Source organism: Oncorhynchus nerka, linkage group LG2 (genome assembly GCF_034236695.1).
Source record: "Oncorhynchus nerka isolate Pitt River linkage group LG2, Oner_Uvic_2.0, whole genome shotgun sequence".
Classification (NCBI taxonomy): domain Eukaryota; kingdom Metazoa; phylum Chordata; class Actinopteri; order Salmoniformes; family Salmonidae; genus Oncorhynchus; species Oncorhynchus nerka.
Genome location: NC_088397.1, coordinates 17,830,905 through 17,849,399, shown reverse-complemented (window position 1 = coordinate 17,849,399; position 18,495 = coordinate 17,830,905). Strand labels below are relative to the sequence as shown.

General features: G+C 44.9%; 2 protein-coding genes across 23 annotated transcripts in view; one reads left to right on the top strand and one right to left on the bottom strand.

Moving 5' to 3' along the window:
• The window catches only part of LOC115129853 (poly(rC)-binding protein 3-like), a 36,156-nt gene extending 24,465 nt beyond the window's left edge, over positions 1-11,691 (bottom strand). For 6 of the 21 annotated variants that reach the window (XM_065023938.1, XM_065023940.1, XM_065023955.1 and 3 more), the window contains exons 1-4: positions 11,471-11,683; positions 9,708-11,146; positions 4,194-4,286; positions 2,929-3,051 (exon numbers count right to left, since the gene is read on the bottom strand). The gene's annotated coding sequence lies outside the window, so the exon portion shown is untranslated. Of the gene's footprint in view, positions 1-2,928; positions 3,052-4,193; positions 4,287-9,468; positions 9,516-9,707; positions 11,147-11,470 lie in introns of all 21 variants that reach the window. The other 15 variants (XM_065023945.1, XM_065023950.1, XM_065023966.1 and 12 more) reach the window with 7 other exon arrangements.
• Positions 11,692-12,202: 511 nt separating this feature from the next.
• slc19a1 (solute carrier family 19 member 1) lies at positions 12,203-18,084 on the top strand. Of its 2 annotated transcripts, XM_029647863.2 has the most exons (6): positions 12,203-12,497; positions 13,315-13,980; positions 15,642-16,443; positions 17,170-17,362; positions 17,536-17,677; positions 17,792-18,084. In XM_029647863.2, the coding sequence occupies exons 2-6, from the start codon at positions 13,708-13,710 to the stop codon at positions 17,993-17,995; spliced, it is 1,614 nt and encodes a 537-aa protein (XP_029503723.2). In that variant the 5' UTR covers positions 12,203-12,497; positions 13,315-13,707; the 3' UTR covers positions 17,996-18,084. The 2 variants fall into 2 exon arrangements, with proteins under 2 accessions (XP_029503723.2, XP_064879978.1); XM_065023906.1 differs by having other exon boundaries at positions 12,203-13,980.
• Positions 18,085-18,495: the final 411 nt, after the last annotated feature.

Genomic DNA, 18,495 nt, shown 5'->3' with positions numbered 1-18,495 from the left:
ACCAGCCAGAATACTGCACCACCATGGATACAGGACAGAGATTATAACCAGCCAGAGTACTGCACCACCATGGATATAGGACCGAGATTATAACCAGCCAGAGTACTGCGGGGTGCAGCTAGTGGAAGCTCTAGTGGTACTCTGTAATATCTGTCTCTTCCATTAAGGATCTGCAGAGGGCACAGAAGAGAGAGGGGACTTTGTCTCCCTTTGTGTTTAGATGGATAAAGCTACATGTACCATGCTCTAGGGTCTCTCTCTCTGTGTTCTACTCTCTCCTTTCCCTCCTCTCTCTTTTTTCTCCTCCCTCTCTCTGTTCGACTGTTTTCTCGTAGGGTATCTGAAGCATACATCACTTGTTTTGAGATGATTAATGACTGTGTACATTTTGCTGGTAGTTGAGAGAGATGTGTGTGTGTGTGCCTGTTTATACCTGCGCTGTTGATGCAGGGGTCAATGTAAACACTTTGTCTAATACTGCCGACACATTAGTGTGATATAAATTGAACTTGACCACGTCAGTTGAACTGGCACCCGGAGCATCTCACCCACATGTACAGAGGGAGGTGGCATGTTCTCACCCGTAGGTCTTCAATCTCATAGCTTGGTGACCGGGACGACTATACAAACACTGTAGAATACATCACAGAAGGGCCCAAGTAAGAGGCTTCTAATCATACTGTATGTATCATCATTCACCACCCACTTGTGTGGCACAGTGAGGACTTAAAGCTTGGAGACTGGGACACATGTTTATCCCTGACAAGTAGGCTACAGACCACACACACAGGCACCAAATGCACAAGAAATGACACACAAATGCCTGCACTTGCACACTCCTGCACTGACTGGCTGTAAGCTAAAGCTGCCAGTGTGGCAGAGCCAGTTGCGGTGACAAAGGACACAAGTTACCCTGGGTGTCAGAGGGAGAGTGGCCTTAGCCCCAAGTGTGTGTGTGTGTGTGTGTGTGTGTGCGTGCGTGCGTGCGTGTGTGCGTGCGTGTTGACAGTGGCACAACAAACAGACAGAGGCGAGATGCAAAGAAAGTCACCAGACCCTCAGAGATGGCCCTTTGCAACCCTGGCACTACACATTAAACTTAGCAACAGCTTGGGTATAGGCCTTGGGTATAGGCCTTGGGTGTACGCCTTGGGTATAGGCCTTGGGTATAGGCCTTGGGTGTACCCCTTGAGTATATGCCTTGGGTATAGGCCTTGGGTATAGGCCTTGGGTGTAGGCCTTGGGTATAGGCCTTGGGTATAGGCCTTGGGTGTACGCCTTGGGTATAGGCCTTGGGTGTACCCCTTGAGTATATGCCTTGGGTATAGGCCTTGGGTATAGGCCTTGGGTGTAGGCCTTGGGTATAGGCCTTGGGTATAGGCCTTGGGTATAGGCCTTGGGTGTAGGCCTTGGGTATAGGCCTTGGGTATAGGCCTTGGGTGTAGGCCTTGGGTATAGGCCTTGGGTATAGGCCTTGGGTATAGGCCTTGGGTGTAGGCCTTGGGTATAGGCCTTGGGTATAGGCCTTGGGTGTACCCCTTGAGTATATGCCTTGGGTATAGGCCTTGGGTATAGGCCTTGGGTGTAGGCCTTGGGTATAGGCCTTGGGTATAGGCCTTGGGTGTACGCCTTGGGTATAGGCCTTGGGTGTACCCCTTGAGTATATGCCTTGGGTATAGGCCTTGGGTATAGGCCTTGGGTGTAGGCCTTGGGTATAGGCCTTGGGTATAGGCCTTGGGTGTACGCCTTGGTTATAGGCCTTGGGTATAGGCCTTGGGTATAGGCCTTGGGTGTAGGCCTTGGGTATAGGCCTTGGGTATAGGCCTTGGGTGTAGGCCTTGGGTATAGGCCTTGGGTATAGGCCTTGGGTGTACGCCTTGTGTATAGGCCTTGGGTATAGGCCTTGGGTATAGGCCTTGGGTATAGGCCTTGGGTATAGGCCTTGGGTGTAGGCCTTGGGTATAGGCCTTGGGTATAGGCCTTGGGTGTAGGCCTTGGGTATAGGCCTTGGGTATAGGCCTTGGGTGTACCCCTTGAGTATATGCCTTGGGTATAGGCCTTGGGTATAGGCCTTGGGTGTAGGCCTTGGGTGTAGGCCTTGGGTATAGGCCTTGGGTGTAGGCCTTGGGTGTAGGCCTTGGGTGTAGGCCTTGGGTATAGGCCTTGGGTGTACGCCTTGGGTATAGGCCTTGGGTGTAGGCCTTGGGTGTAGGCCTTGGGTATAGGCCTTGGGTATAGGCCTTGGGTATAGGCCAGTTACCTTAGCTTTCTTGAGAACAGGAACAATGGTGGCCCTCTTGAAGCATGTGGGAACAGCAGACTGGGATAGGGATTGATTGAATATGTCCGTAAACACACCAGCCAGCTGGCAGAACACAGGATCCGCTTCGCGAAAGTCATATTCTTGGTCGTACTGATGGTGAGTTGACGCTGCTCTTATATTCAGTAGTTCTTCTCGGCTGTATGTAATGAAACCTAAGATGACCTGGGGTACTAACATAAGAAATAACACGTAAAAAAAACAAAAAACTGCATAGTTTCCTAGGAACGCGAAGCGAGGCGGCCATCTCTGTCGGCGCCGGAAGCGCCTTGGGTTATAGGCCTTGGGTATAGGCCTTGGGTGTAGGCCTTGGGTATAGGCCTTGGGTGTAGGCCTTGGGTGTAGGCCTTGGGTGTAGGCCTTGGGTATAGGCCTTGGGTGTAGGCCTTGGGTATAGGCCTTGGGTATAGGCCATGGGTGTAGGCCTTGGGTGTAGGCCTTGGGTATAGGCCTTGGGTATAGGCCTTGGGTATATGGACTGCACTGGACGTCTTTAGTTAAGCATAGACTTAATGTGCTTTTAATAGAAAAAAACTAAAGAGGAGTGGGCAGGGCAGGGGAGGGAGGGTAGGGGAGGGAGGGCAGGGGAGGGGTAAGGAGGGACTTACCACAGACAAGCTGGACCACTGGGATCAGGACATGGGCAGTGGTTGTGTTTGGAGGAGGGGGAGCTAGGTGGCTGACAGACTGGTTCAGATCATCAGCTCCAGCAGGACCAGCATCAACCCATTCTAGAGAGAGGAGGAAAACACAAGAACCATTAAGAATACATACATACTACTGTTACCACTTTTTTTTAAATCCCAGATATATTTGAATATATATGACTGAAACGCTGTATTGTAAAATAGAGCATACTGTAAAATAAATCATTTCAGCCCACATGAAAAAATGCTTCAGTTTACTAGAGAGTACTACAGTACTTACTATATAATTTTGTAGTAAACTCTAGTATACTGTAGAATACTATACTACACACTGAAGTATGCCTCGATCATGTGTAGTATTACTATATCATTTTGTAGTACATCGTAGAATACAATAGTAAATACTACAATATACTATAGTCAGCAAAATCACTACAGTAAATACTACAGTAATGTCTGCAAAAACATTTTTTAAACTATAGAAATACTACAGTAATTAATTTGCACACAGTATAACCTGCCCATTCCCCTCCCCATGTCTCAATTTGTGCCAACCATAAGTAAGAAACCTACATGCCAAGAATAGACCATATATAGTGTTTCTTACAGGTTATAGAAAAGAGCAGAAGTGATGAACTATCCGTTCAGAACCACTCCTACCTACCTACAGGTTATGGAACATCTCATCTTTTAGTATTTCTCCAGTAGGTGAAAGCCTCCACTTCTAGGTCAAAGATAATAAAACTGGGGGCCGAAATCGGCTCTGGCATTTTTAACATATTGGCCCATAGTTTTCCTTGAGGCCCGTATAAAGGCCCATTTTTTTTCTTGAGGCCCCACAACGGCCCATTTTATTCCTTGAGGCCCCCTATATTATTCAGATAAAGATAATTTTGCACAACAAACCCAAGTTAGACAGGCCCAATGGGCTAAAACTGGACCAGCCCATCTGGCATTTGCCCAAAATGCCAGATGGTCAGTCCACCCCTGGCTAAAAGGCAGAACAAACACCATACAGTATGTGGACCTACACCATTAGTGTATGCTTAAATGACTTTCATCATTACTAAACTCAACAAAAAACTCAAATTAGTAGCATTCCCTTCTGCTGCAGCTGAAAATAACAACCTCCTTATATTGTGTGAAGAAGTGTATGCGTGTGTGTGTGTGTGCGTGTGTTGATTATCAGCCTAATGGGTAATGTCAGAAGATCATGCTGTTCTTACCGAAGAGGGGTCCATATCATGGGACCCTGTCTTATCCCACATTCCAGAATAACATGGAAGATTCCACGTCTCCACTTCAAATCCACCCGGAGACTAGAGAAAGAGTCAAACATTTGCAGGCAGGGGTTAAATGTGAGTTTTGATTGAACATTGACTATCTCAATCAACCGCTTTTCCATTATTATTTCTGATTTCCCCTATTGGACCCCCTGAAATGCTTTAGATAGAATTTACCATAATATAGATGATGACATTGTCTCTAGATCTTGATTAGATAGTCGGCTAGACAGTGGGAGGTCAGCGGATGTCGTCAACATCAATGGCACATAACGCAATGATAACCTGCCACTCTGAGGGTGGTTTAGGACAAGTCGTATGTGTTCAATATGCTTGGCCTGCCAGAGGAAACTAGTAATTTTACCGCTGTGGCTGCTGTTTCAACAGGATAACAGTGCCCTCTGTTGGTCGCTGTGTTCAAGTACATCTCACTGTTGGACTGAGGACAGAAATGCTCTGAATGCAATATGCTATTACATCAGAACGCTTCTTAGCAAAGCCTACCACGATGAATCAGACTGTTTCATATTTTATGACTTCTAAAAGGAAGTCCTGTGCTGTCTGTCTTCTGCCCCTTCCCATTTTCTCCACCTTAAAGGGGCAGTTGCTACATACAGTTAAAGTCAGAAGTTTACATACACTTAGGTTGGAGTCATTAAAACTTGTTTTTCAACCACTCCAAAAACGTTTTTGTTAACGAACTATAGTTTTGGCAAGTCGGTTAGGACATCTACTTTGTGCATGACACAAGTCATTTTTCCAACAACTGTTTACAGACAGATTATTTCACTTATAATTCACTGTATCACAATTCCAGTGGGTCAGAAGTTTACATACACTAAGTTGACTGTGCCTTTAAACAGCTTGGAAAAGTCCAGAAAATGATGCCATGGCATTAGAAGCTTCTGATAGGCCAATGGACATCATTTGAGTCAATTGGAGGTGTACCTGTGGATGTATTTCAAGGCCTACCTTCAAACTCAGTGCCTCTTTGCTTGACATCATGGGAAAATCAAAAGAAATCAGCCAAGAAAAATAATTGTAGACCTCCACAAGTCTGGTTCATCCTTGGGAGAAATTTCCAAATGACTGAAGGTACCACGTTCATCTGTACAAACAATAGTACACAAGTATAAACACCATGGGACCACGCAGCTGTCATAACGCTCAGGAAGGAGACACGTTCTGTCTCCTAGAGATGAACGTACTGTGGTGCGAAAAGTGAAAATCATTCCCAGAACAACAGCAAAGGACCTTGTGAAGATGCTGGAGGAAACAGGTACAAAAGTATCTATATCTACAGTAAAACGAGTCCTATATCGACATAACCTGAAAGGCCGCTCAGCAAGGAAGAGGCCACTTCTCCAAAACCTCCATAAAAAAGCCAGACTAGGGTTTCCAACTGCACATGGGGACAAAGATCATACTTTTTGGAGAAATGTACTCTGGTCTGATGAAACAAAAATAGAACTGTTTGGTCATAATGACCATCATTATGCTTGGAGGAAAAAGATGGTGTTCTTGCAAGACGAAGAACACCATCCCAACCGTGAAGCACGGGGGTGGCAGCATCATGTTGTGGGGGTGCTTTGCTGCGGGAGGGACTAGTGCACTTCACAAAATAGATGGGATCATGAGGAAAGAAAATTATGTGGATATTTTGAAGCAACATCTCAAGACATCAGTCAGGAAGTTAAAGCTTGGTCGCAAATGGGTCTTCCAAATGGACAATGACCCCAAGCATACTTCCAAAGTTGTGGCAAAATGGCTTAAGGACAACAAAGTCATGGTATTGGAGTGGCCATCACAAAGCCCTGACCTCAATCCCATAGAACATTTGTGGGCAGAACTGAAAAAGCGTGTGCGAGCAAGAAGTCCTACAAACCTGACTCAGTTACACCAGCTCTGTCAGGAGGAATGGGCCAAACTTCACCCAACTTCTTGTGTGAAACTTGTGGAAGACTACCCAACACGTTTGACCCAAGTTAAACAATTTAAAGGCAATGCTACCAAATACTAATTGTAAACTTCTGACCCACTGGGAATGTGATGAAATAAATCTAATCTGAAATAATCATTCTCGCTTCTATTATTCTGACATTTCACATTCTTAAAATAAAGTGGTGATCCTAACTGACCTTTGACTAGGATTAAATGTCAGGAATTGTGAAAAACTGAGTTTAAATGTATTTGGCTAAGGTGTATGTAAACTTCTGACTTCAACTGTACATTTTTGGACATATGGACGTTGATATGTACCCATTGATTCTTGAATAACATAACTTATGAGCATAGTTAAACTACCGTACTCCATCAGAACCACAAAATATAAACTTGTTTTACTCCAATGTTTGTAAACATTGTGCTTGTAAACAAACAGTGCATGCTTAAAACTATAATGTTGATATCTTGGTTGGTCGATCCTTGCATCTATATCTCTGTCTATGAATTTGAAAGTGGTAACATTTCTCCAGGCACATCCCTCAGCCTTTTACCAAACATAAGTGGGGGAAAACACTTTATTATTTCAACTGTGGATTGCCCCTTTAAAGTAATCATCTACCTCTTTATTTCCTCCCTCCATTTTCTCCCTCTTTCAACCTCTTGCTGAGAGAAATATCACTGCTCTCTAATTGTATGTTGCTTTGACATCAACACCGTAAAGGCCACTAGTAAGAGTATGTTAGTGATGAAAAACAACATGTTGGTTTAAGTACTGAAATAATGGCTGTTAGTACGTGTAACTTTACCCTGTTAACCACACAGTCATAAGGGCTGCAGTATAACTTGACCCTGTTTATCCTCCAGGGCTTTCTGACAACAACAGTCACAAGGGCTGCGGTATCAACCAAAATGTGATGCTTTGAAATGAGACTGAGTTCCATAAGACTAAATAGTGTGTATAACATGATTTCCATGTCAGTCTGAGGCGAATGCCCTGTTCCGGTCTACTCAGCTAATTCTAGAATACAGGCAGAAATACAACAGCTCAAAGAGAGTACTGAGATGTCTGCCTTCGTCTCTGATCCTATTCTACATCTATAGGTGTGTATAGTTAATATGTACTGTAGCTAACCTGGAAGTGCAGATGGTTTGCACAAGGTTGTTTCAACAACAACTTTGCCATGTGCGTGTCAACCGAGACGGCCAGACAATCCATTCTCTCCAATCTGATAATCATCAGTTGCTCCGTGTGCTGCACCTGCAGACGCTTAAGAGGAAATGTGTCTAAAGGAAACAGTGAGCCGTCTATAATCCTCCCGGCAACATCATAAAACTGACTAATGGTTGTCAAACCAGGTTATGGAGGGAAGGAGGGAAGGAGAGAGAGAGAGAGAGAGAGAGAGAGAGAGAGAGAGAGAGAGAGAAAAAAGAGAGAGATTGTTTTTCTCTGAGACAAAATATCTCTATTTCCCAGGCCATAACTCTCCTCTGTGTGGCCAGTGAACAGAGAGAGGACTCAGGTTTCTCTCTCAGGCCGGAGTATCACTTACAGTACATCCTGTTATGAGTTATGGTGCAAATGGGTGCAGGAGGAATAGAATACAACCTAATGAGCCTATTGAACACAGAGGTGTGGTAATGAGAAGCTATTGTATCATCCCTAACGTCCATCAATGGGTAAGTAAAGTCCTTCCTTCCTTATTGTTGACAGGACAATACACATTTACACTAGAAGGTGCTAGCATGCACACTTACACGTCAGATCTGTCAAAATGTCCTCCAAATTCCATACGGCTGCGTTTTCTGTTCCATTTGGGGCCCTGAGTTCTATAAGCCATCATCATCAGTTTTCCTCCCTACACCTGATAAAAACAGCTCATGTCAGCTCCTTGTTGTAGAGCCATATGGGAGTAAATGGAACTGCCAAAACCCTGAGGCATGTACACAGCAGGTATGTTTCAGAGCTACAGTACTATGGAAGCATAGAGCAGATACGGAACATAGATTACATCATGATACGGCGCCACTGCAAACACCTACACAAATCAGAGTTATTGAACTATTCTTATGATTTCAATAAATGTCACATTATTGAGCTGCATTTCCCACACTCGTTAAAAAACATGAATCCATCCTATTGAGAGGTTGACAATGGAACAATAAGACACAGTACTGCCTGAATGGCAGGTTCTGGATCTTGAATGTCTTTTGAACTCTGCTGTCCTACTGTACAGACAGAGGGTTACTGAGAAGTCAAGGATACAACGTTAACAGCACTATTGGTGAACCGTTTCGTCTCTTGGCTTTTCAAGCCATAGACACCGCATCCTTGTGTTCTTACTCCAAACAACAGTCGTTGGATTGTTAACAAAGACGTGTGAAGCTTGTAAGGGGGAAAAATGTCAACATTTATTTGACTCTGTTTGTTTCTAGTACAAGTAGCTATGCATCTAATAAAACAAGATGCCATGAGAATATCTGTATAATCACCACCAGTTGATATATGTTTGAAATGAGTCAAGATGACCCCAACAAACCGGTATCACATGCAGGTCACAGTAGTTACAATGTGCTGGTTCTAACTGGCTAGTAAAAGCACAGTCGTATGTATACAGAACAATATTTATTTGAGGGACTACATCAACACACTCAGCCCTCCCTCCTAACTAGATTCAAAACAGGAAGTCCAATCAGACAGCCAGCAGAGCACATCCTGTCCATCCTCAGTACCAGTCAGCATGCCTTCCCTTTAAACCCTGTTTACAGAAGGGAATGCAGTGAGGCCATGGCTTTGATTCAATTTAGCAGGTAATTACACTATCTGGTAAGGCAATTATCCTGTGTGCAACATAATTCCATTTGCTAGCTAATGGTGCTCCCACAACCTCCACAGTACAGGAGACAATGCATTTCTAAGAGGGGAAGTAGGGATACTGTTTTGTACCTACTGTTGGAGCATCTGTGGCTAATTAGGTCAAAGCCTATGACAACAACAGCCTAAAAGAACAACAAAACACGAGTCAGCCTGGTACAAACAATCACCACTGCACCCAAGCATGAATTTACTTTTTATTTTAAACTTTCAAATGAGGTGACACTGCCATGCCCAGAGAGCAGGATACCCATGTTTCAAAGACCAAAAAAGAGGAGAGAGATAAGGGACCTCTTTTAGACTGAGCTTAGTCTGGGTAGATGAAATCCATGTGGCCTTGCTGGCTGATTTGAATCCCCTGCTTCTTTCTCTCCCTCCCTGCCTCCCTCTGAGCAGACTCACCAGAGCCATGGTCTGCATGGAGGAAGAAGGGCCAGGCAAGCAGGCGTCTTTGAACAGCAGCCAAGGAGGAAAAAGGGAAGAGAGCTTCTCAGGATCACTGGCTGTATGCAATGCCAACTGTCTTGAATATCTCTGACCTGACAGATTGATTAGAAAACTGCAATATGGTGTAAACTTATCCAGGGTCGTAATTCATCAGACGTCTGAAATTAGAGGAAGCTAGATAAAGTGGTGCTTACCTTGACCTGGGAGAGATGTGGACAGATGAGGAGAGTCACAGGGATGGAGAGTAGAGGGTCCAGGCAGGGAAGGGGTCTGGGTAGGTCCCAATGGGGTAGTCCAGGAGAGGGAACGAGAGAGGAGTAGAGAGGAGAGGAAGGACAGGGAACAGGGAGACAGGGAGGTGAAACGTAAACGCTACTCTCTCCCTTTCTCTCTCTCACACACACACCCAAACACACACTCACACAGCCTACAGACAGGAACTAACACAAGCAGTTACTCCCAGGATGGGAGAGAGAGTGTCTTACCCATCCACAGACACTCAAACACAGAGAACAAGAGTAAGACCCGGCCCAATCTCTCTCCTACTGGCCCAATGAGAGGCAGCTGTAAAACTGCACGACCAATGAGAGACGTTGAAGGCAGGGCCAATAGGTGCAATGACTCAACCAGCCAATCAGAGAAATTGCCTTTGGACTCTTAGAACCTCCCTCTCTCTTAATGACAGATTTAGGATGGTGCACTTAGCCTGTGTGAGTGATTTAAGACCCTGACCTGGGACACATTAGAGTGATTAGATTTTGATTCACCTAGACCAGTGTGATAACACAATAGGCAGCATTCTTCCCTACAACACTAGCTGAGATCCAGTCAGGTGCTGTACTGCATGCTACAGTCATTGTCATGTACGGCTACCCTCTTAAAGGAGGTTACGCATGACATGTTGCATTATTTCTGAAAACAGAACACACGCAGTCGTGCACACACAGACACACACACAGGAATGCATGCATACACACATACAGAGTTGATTGTTAAAGAGGGAGGAGAGGTGAAACCTCTGATTCAGCAGTATTTCAGTCCTCTAATAAAACACAGCTGACAGGCTGTGCTGTAGAGGATGTACCTCCTCTATACTGGACAGGAGATGGCTATAAAAGATTCATAGAAAATGGGAGGGGAACGATGGGCACAGAGGGGAAATATAGGCAGGGTTTACCAGCTGCGATGAAATGAGTATTGGTCGCTGTGAATAATATACAGGATATTGCCACAGTCAAACCAAGGTAACAGGAAAATGTTGTGGAAATGATGTCCTAAGACTTATTTCCCTCTCTGTCCGATTCCTTATAACCACTGATCTGAAAGAGATGGATAGTTCCTAGTTGAAAGCACAGAATACATTCATGGGTGAAAGTGATACAGCAGAATGGCCGCCACCGTATGCATGCATGCTATCCTTTCACATTAGGGTCTGGTTCTCAAAGGAGGTGACACAGAAGGAAGAGCTTCGTCTGGGAAACAGCAATAAAAGGAAAGGTTGGATGGATCCAGAATTTGCAGTGAGGCCTTCCTCACAGCTATGGCTGTGATGTCCATGAAATCAAGGCACACTGTTGGACTGCCTTGGGATAACTGCATGACAACCAAATCCCCAGATATGTGTTTATGGGTTCTGTTGAGGGCACAGAAGATATCTTATGACTGGCTAAATCACATAACAGTTAAAGTGCTGTGACAATGGACTGATTCTCTCCATGTAGCCTGAGACAGTTTTTTACTTAAAACCAACCACATGATAATCAAATTGGTCATGCCATACTTGGAGAACTATTTATATGAGTAGTAAATATGTTATAAATACCCTACCAAATCCCATAAAAGAACCCAGTTTGAAAACTAAGTAGGCAAATGCACAATAGGATTACGTAACACACTGGATAGTCAGTCACCACTCCATTGCTATGCCCTCATTTATAGCTCCAAAGGTCAAACTCACATTGCAAATGTTTGCTGAAGTTTGTTTATGATGTTGCAGGCGTTTTCTAGCATATTCATACTGCTAGACGTATTCCAAATCTGGATATAAAAGCTCACACGTGACGCGAAAATAAAGTTTACAAACATTCTCATACGTTTTCTCCTCATACTATAACAACGTTTCTTTATTCTGTTACATTGTAACGCCGACATGTAGCCTACTTTCCAAAGATGTAATATGGACGTTCACACTGAGGGGATTCGTTTATCTAGCTCGGGTTACCCCGATGAGAGGAGTTTGTATCGGGTGAAGGTGATTGCATTCATTTTGGAACAGGGCAGCCTGAAGGTTGTTAGCCGGTTCTAAACAAAAGTCTAGTAATTAAGGACGTGGAGTGATAAATCGGATTAGTGATGAGTCAGATTCTGTGCAAACGTGATTGCGATAAAAACGCTTTATCTGCCTTCCCAATTAAAACTAGTTTGAACATTCAAACATGTATTTTTATGGAAAGGAGATGTTGTATGTTTCGGGACGATTGGCCGAGAGGGCAGACTGCTGTTTGATTTGAGAAGGGCGCTCCTTCCTCCTAGCCTTCCCCAGATGACATGAGGCGCCATTTCTCGGTTCAACCCGGACCAGGAAAATAGAACTCCCTCATTTCACAGCGCGCGACGGTCACGTCCAATGATTATCCATGGGGCAATGTTCAATTGCTTGCTCAGTAGAATGCTCTATGTTTTGTGTCGGGTGTTTGTCTTTATTCGTTAAATGTTCATGTGATATTATGTCCTAATATATTGGAATACATTATGTAGCCTATTGGCCATTGATATTTAAACCAGTGAAAAGTATTGACCATTGAGTGATATACTAATGTTCATTGATAAATACCTTTTAAGGTGCATTTTGGATTATCTCCGGTCAATCAACAGAAACTACAGCCCCCATAGTTCCTTGCAAAATCTCACAGACTCAGTTGCTCTGAAATGCATTCAACTAAGCAACAGCGCGCACACGAGTTCAGTCGGGGAAGAATTTAGAGGTAGGTTTTTACCTACTTTCCTTGTCAATGTACAAAGTTGTATGTACATTGTTTAAAACCCAATTATTGGTGTCAACTTCAGCTAGCTAACAAGTTCACCAATGTTCCCTGCAATAAGATAATATTAACTCGCATGATGGAGCTAACATTAGCTAGATAGTGTCAGCTACTATAGGCAGTTAGCTAAATTGTATAGGCTATTTGATTTTAGCTGTAGCTAGCTCTCTGACATTGTTCACTAGCAAGGGGTTTATTAAAATAAGCTCCTACCTCTTCCAGACAAGCTTAGCTACCTTTAGCTAACTAACGTTAGGTATTCCAGACTGGAATCTGGTTAGCTAACGTAACTAGTTAGCTAACATTGAATATGGCTCGTGCCAGCCATGCGTGCAGAAGTTGCACCCCTGTTTTAGCGAATACTTTTTAAAGTAACTATGTCTGGTCTCACGCATGCAGCATTGCAATTACAAATCTTTCTAACCATGGTAAACGTTACACAAGTCGTTCGTTGTGAATCCATTTTTTCGGAGTGTGTCAACCCCAAGTTAATAAATCATCCCAACAGAGAACAACAAAGTTATCATACACTGACTGCACCCAAATAATACTCGTTACCTGACAGCTCAGATCTGTTAGGGTCGTTGTTTACCATGGTTGTTACTATAATACGTGTGATTTGATGTCACTGCCCGGGAAAGGACCGCTTTGGACATAGGGAGTTTGGTTGAGCACCATCCCACAAAATAATGAAGAATAAAGCACTCTGTCAGAAAACAAACTTTGAGTGACTATTTGCAAACATTATTGTATTTTACAGGTTCAAACAGACCAGAGGTCCAGCTGTAAACTAGCTTGCTTTCAATTATTGTTAATCCATGGAATGGAGCAAAGGTTGACCTTCTCTCATACATAGAGTATCAAAATGGCTGCAGGTAGCACTTTAACTCCATGTTCGTCATTGTAAAAGGTTTCCCTCTCACCCCCTCTAATGTTTAACACTGGATCCTTTGTGGAACTTGTAAGGAAGAGTGCTAACAGGAATCTCTACTCATTGTCTGCTTAGAACATCTGAATTGGTGGTTTAGGCCCTACTCTCTGGTTTCTATGAAAATTCCTATACCAAGCCTCTTCACTATAGCAATACCACTTAGTCATTTGATACAGTCAGAGGTAGACTTGGGACCCCAGTGTCCACTGTCAGGCCACTACCATGGTGGGCAAAGACGCTATGGTGAGTGGGGACAGGGCTGTGGAGGAAGAGGCTGAACTGGACCTGAAGGAGACCTCCCCTGGAGAGCCTGACCCTGAGATGGCTCTTCCCCCACCCGAGGACCCCTCAGACGGCCAGACCAAGACCGCCCGGACCTGGGAGTTGTCGGTGGTGTTCCTGTGTTTCTATGGGTTTATGGTGCAGCTGAAGCCTGGGGAGCCCTTTATAACACCAAACCTGCTCAGCATGGAGAAGAACTTCACCAGGGAACAGGTCAGTGATGCACAGTCATCCCCCTATAACAGTTTGGAATGTTGGTGTGGCTCCTTATTTAAATAGAAGATGGAGAACATCGCATTTTTTTTTGGGGGGGTGATATTGTCAGTGGTATGATATATATATAGTCACAAATAATATCCCGATATGTAACTGTTTAGATTTGGTCCCCCATCGCTATTAAGAACCAAAGTGGAAAGCGGCATTGTTCTGGTTTGGAACGATTAGTTGACTGCATTGACCTAACAGAATAGTATGCGAACTTACAGTGAATCTAACCGCAAGGAGGAGGAACTGCACCGCTTGGGGGGAAGCAGCCGCAAGAGGAGAAAACATGGCGGAAACTATAAAAACGTCCATTACACGTTTCAAAATATTGCTTGTAATATGGATCTTTTGTAATATGGATCTCTTGCAATATGGATCTCTTGCAATATGGATCTCTTGCAATATGGATCTCTTGCAATATGGGTCTCTTGTAATATGGATCTCTTGCAATACAATACGCGATATGGATCTCTTGCGATATGGATCTCTTGTGATATGGATCTCTTGTAATATGGATCTCTTGTGATATGGATCTCTTGTGATATGGATCTCTTGTGATATGGATCTCTTGCGATATGGATCTCTTGCGATATGGATCTTGTGATATGGATCTCTTGCGATATGGATATTGCACGTTAGTATTTTGATTACTATGTGAATTCAATAATTTTGGAGCACTAGTAGGAAAGATTGAGAAACTTATCTTCACTCTTGCTTAGTAAACAAGTATATTGTTAGTCGTGTCAACTATTGCTATTGGTCTTCTACTGAATTTTTTAAATATTTTTTTTTATTGAACCTTTATTTAACTGACTTGCCTAGTTAAATAAAGGTTAAATGTAAAAAATAAAATGATATATATATTTAAAGGCCAGGGCATGTCAGTTCAACCTGAGGCCCAATTGATTTTGAGGGATATGGAAGGCATTGTCCTGCGCTGGAGGCTATAGCCTTGTATGACACGTAGAAGGACAACCCTGATATAAGCTATATCAGCTGACACGTGTTCCATCTGAATTTATACTAGGAGCTTGAACTACAACCGCTCAATCCTAAAATAATTGAACCAGTGTTCCTTAGTCATGGAACCCACTGGACTGTAATAAGGCTATCACAGTGTGAGTGCAGTAACCCCTCCTGCAGTAACCCCTCTGGTCAAAGTTCACATTCCTACAAATTAGGGAAGTCTCTTTTTCTGATTGGTTACTGTAGGCTTGTCTGGCTCAGTATCAACTAATGAACCTAATGGCCTGAAGTCTGCAGACTCATTGGAAGGTGTCCTTGTCTACAATGTAGCATTAATTCAAATGAATGGGATCAGTGAAGGTTTTTGCTCCCCTCATTTCCTGTAGAGGGGGATTAACGTTGTTGCGTTGGCAAAGGTGTCAGCACAGCGACAAGGTTATTCTGAACAGCATATGAGGTATGTGCATTTGTCAGTGTTCGAGGACTCACAGGAAACTAGCCTAAATATGCAATTTGAGAACACCTGCCGGCACATTTATAGAGCCTTCAGCTACAACAACTTTTACAAGGAGAATTGGATTCCACGGAGTCCTCTGTCTCTTCTATGTGGTCTCCCCCTCATACCCGCCATTCTCTTCCTCCAGGTGACCAATGAGATCAACCCGATCCTGTCCTACTCCTACATGGCGGTGCTGGTGCCAGTCTTCCTCCTGACAGACGTCCTGCGTTACAAGCCCGTCCTGGTCCTCTCCAGCCTCAGCCACGTGGCCATCTGGCTCCTCCTCCTCCTGGGTTCCTCCCTCTTAGAGATGCAGTTCATGGAGTTCTTCTACGGCATCACCATGGCAGCACGCGTGGCTTACTCCTCCTATATATTCTCCCTGGTCACCCCAGAGCTCTACCAACGTGTGGCCAGCTACTCACGCTCTTGCGTCCTCATGGGGGTGTTTGCCAGCTCGGTGCTGGGCCAGCTGCTGATATCTGTGGGCAGGCTCTCCTTCGCCATGCTCAGTGCTGTCTCCTTGGCCTTGGTGTCCTTCGGCCTGGTGCTCTCCTGCTGCCTGCCCTGGCCCAAGAGGTCCCTGTTCTTCAACAGGGCCCACCACGCTGCCCAGAGGAACCTCCAGGAGCAGGCTGCTGCCCAGTCGGAGCTGGCCAGGATGAAGCAGGGCGAAGCTGGCCTGGGTTCAGGTGACACACCCTCCCTGGCCCCTCTCAGCTCTGGTTCCTCCTGGAGGGACTCAGTGTTTATTCAGATGCTGAAGGAGCTGAGGAACGTGCCGCGGAGGCCCAGCCTGAGACTGTGGAGCCTGTGGTGGGTGTTCAACTCCGCTGGCTACTACCTGGTGCTGTTGTACGTCCATGTCCTGTGGAACAAGGTGTACCCCGCCACGGAGAACAAACACGTCTACAACGGAGGGGTGGAGGCTGTCTCCACACTACTGGGTGAGGGATCCATTTCTCTAGGTTTTAGTCTGGGTACAAAGGCCCTCCAAAGCCAGGTATACAAGTGTTTTAATAACCAATATGTAGCATTCACCTGGGTCTTTACTGTCTGACAGGGTTGGAGCCTGTGTTCTCCAAGTCAATGATTCCTACAAAATATTAACACCCCTACAGCAGTTGGCAGAGGTAGTAGTGAGAGCACCATGGCAACATGCTTCAAGGTACATATTTTCTCAGTCAAATGAGTTGTCTTAGACCAGGGTTTCCCATCTCCAGTCCTCCAGTACCCCCAACAACACGTTGTTGTAGCCCCAGGCTAACTCGCCTGATTCAATAGTTGATGAATAGTTGACAAGTAGAATCAGGTGTGCTTGTCCGGGGCCACAACAAAAATGTGCACTGTTGGGGGGACTGGAGTTGGGAAACACTGTTTTAGACTGACCCCTCTCCAATGATTTAATTATGACTGAAATTACATGACCTAAACAGCTGACAAGGACAGGAGACATACAAAGCCCATCAATCTAGGAAGAGGAATTCCCATGAAGCAGAATGTGGTGAGACAATAGCAGACTAAACAGTCACGTTCTGTTGAAAGGTGGTGGAAGATGACAATGGTTTAGATGTTGCTCACACGGCGAGATGGTCAAACTGTGACCCTGAGTCCACACACACACACACAGCTTATCTTCTTTGACTAACTCCACCTCGTTAACTCTGTCCCAGGTGCGATCACGTCATTTGCAGCGGGCTTCGTGAAGATCCGCTGGAACGTGTGGTCTGAGCTGGTGATCGGCGTCATCACGGCTCTACAGGCTGGCCTGCTGCTCCTCATGGGGACCACCAGCAACATCTGGGTCTGCTATGTGGCCTACTCCCTCTTCAAGGGTTTCTACCAGTTCCTCGTGCCCATCGCCATGTACGTTTCTTTAGGTCTACTTTTATTTCGTTGTATACATATAATGGGATTTTGGGGATTTTCATGTTCAGACGTGTACAGTGTATGAATGCATTGTCAAATAGAACTGTCACGTCTTTCTTACTATAGGCTGTACATTTAATTAGCTGACTATCCTGTTGTGGTGTTTGTAGTTTCCAGATCGCCTCCTCGCTCACCAAGGAGCTGTGTGCCCTGGTGTTTGGGGTCAACACTTTCCTGGCGACCGTTCTGAAGTCCATCATCACCCTCATCGTCTCTGACAAGAAGGGTCTGGGACTAGACGTGCACTCCCAGGTCAGTCACACACACTCTGATTACAACCACACTCAGACAACTTCCTGCAAGCTGACGTCACCCATATGGGAACACCATATGTTTTCTAATGAGTGCTGTTCTGTTCTCCAATAGTTCCTGGTCTACTTTTTCTACTTTGCCTTGCTGACGGTTATCTACCTGGGCTGTGCTGCCTGGGTCATCATTCGCCACTACAGGAACCAATTGGCAGGAGGTGGAGGGGACACCGACCAGGCCACGCCCACTGAGCTATGTCCCGTACCATCAAACCCCTCAGAGACGGAACCTCTGTCCAATGGGAACAACGTGAAGGGCTGAAAGGATATTCTGGAATGTTGGCAGTGAAGCCCTTTATCTACTTCCCCAGAGTCAGATTAACTCGTGGAGACTATTTTTATGTATCTGTGTGCAGTGCCAAATTGCTAACTACCGTTAGCGTAATGACTGGAAGTCTATCGGAACAGCTAGCATGCAAGTTGTCCCTGTAGACTTCCTGTCAGCTAACGCTAGTTGGCATTGGATGGCGAAACTACCTCTAACTTCCTTCATACTGGATGCAGAGATGTAAAATGGTATCCATGAGTTCATCTGACTGTGTGGAAGTAGATAAAGGGTCTCCTTGCCAAAATCCTCAACTATCCCTTGAACATTGTGCCATCTTTACATCAACACCTAAACCCCCTACACTGACTTTGAGTGGTCTAAATGGTCTGGGAATCTCTGCTACGGTTTCCACACGACTGCACAAGGACAGATGAGACTTAGAGGTGAGTCGAGACCTCATGACACTTCGTTGGATGTGTTGGGGGAGTGTAGTT

Coding starts and splice junctions, on each gene's coding strand:
- slc19a1 (XM_029647863.2), top strand. CDS start 13,708: ATGGTGGGCAAAGACGCTATGGTGAGTGGGGACAGGGCTGTGGAGGAA. Junction 13,981..15,641: donor AGAACTTCACCAGGGAACAG/GTCAGTGATGCA, acceptor CTCTTCCTCCAG/GTGACCAATGAGATCAACCC. Junction 17,678..17,791: donor GACTAGACGTGCACTCCCAG/GTCAGTCACACA, acceptor GTTCTCCAATAG/TTCCTGGTCTACTTTTTCTA.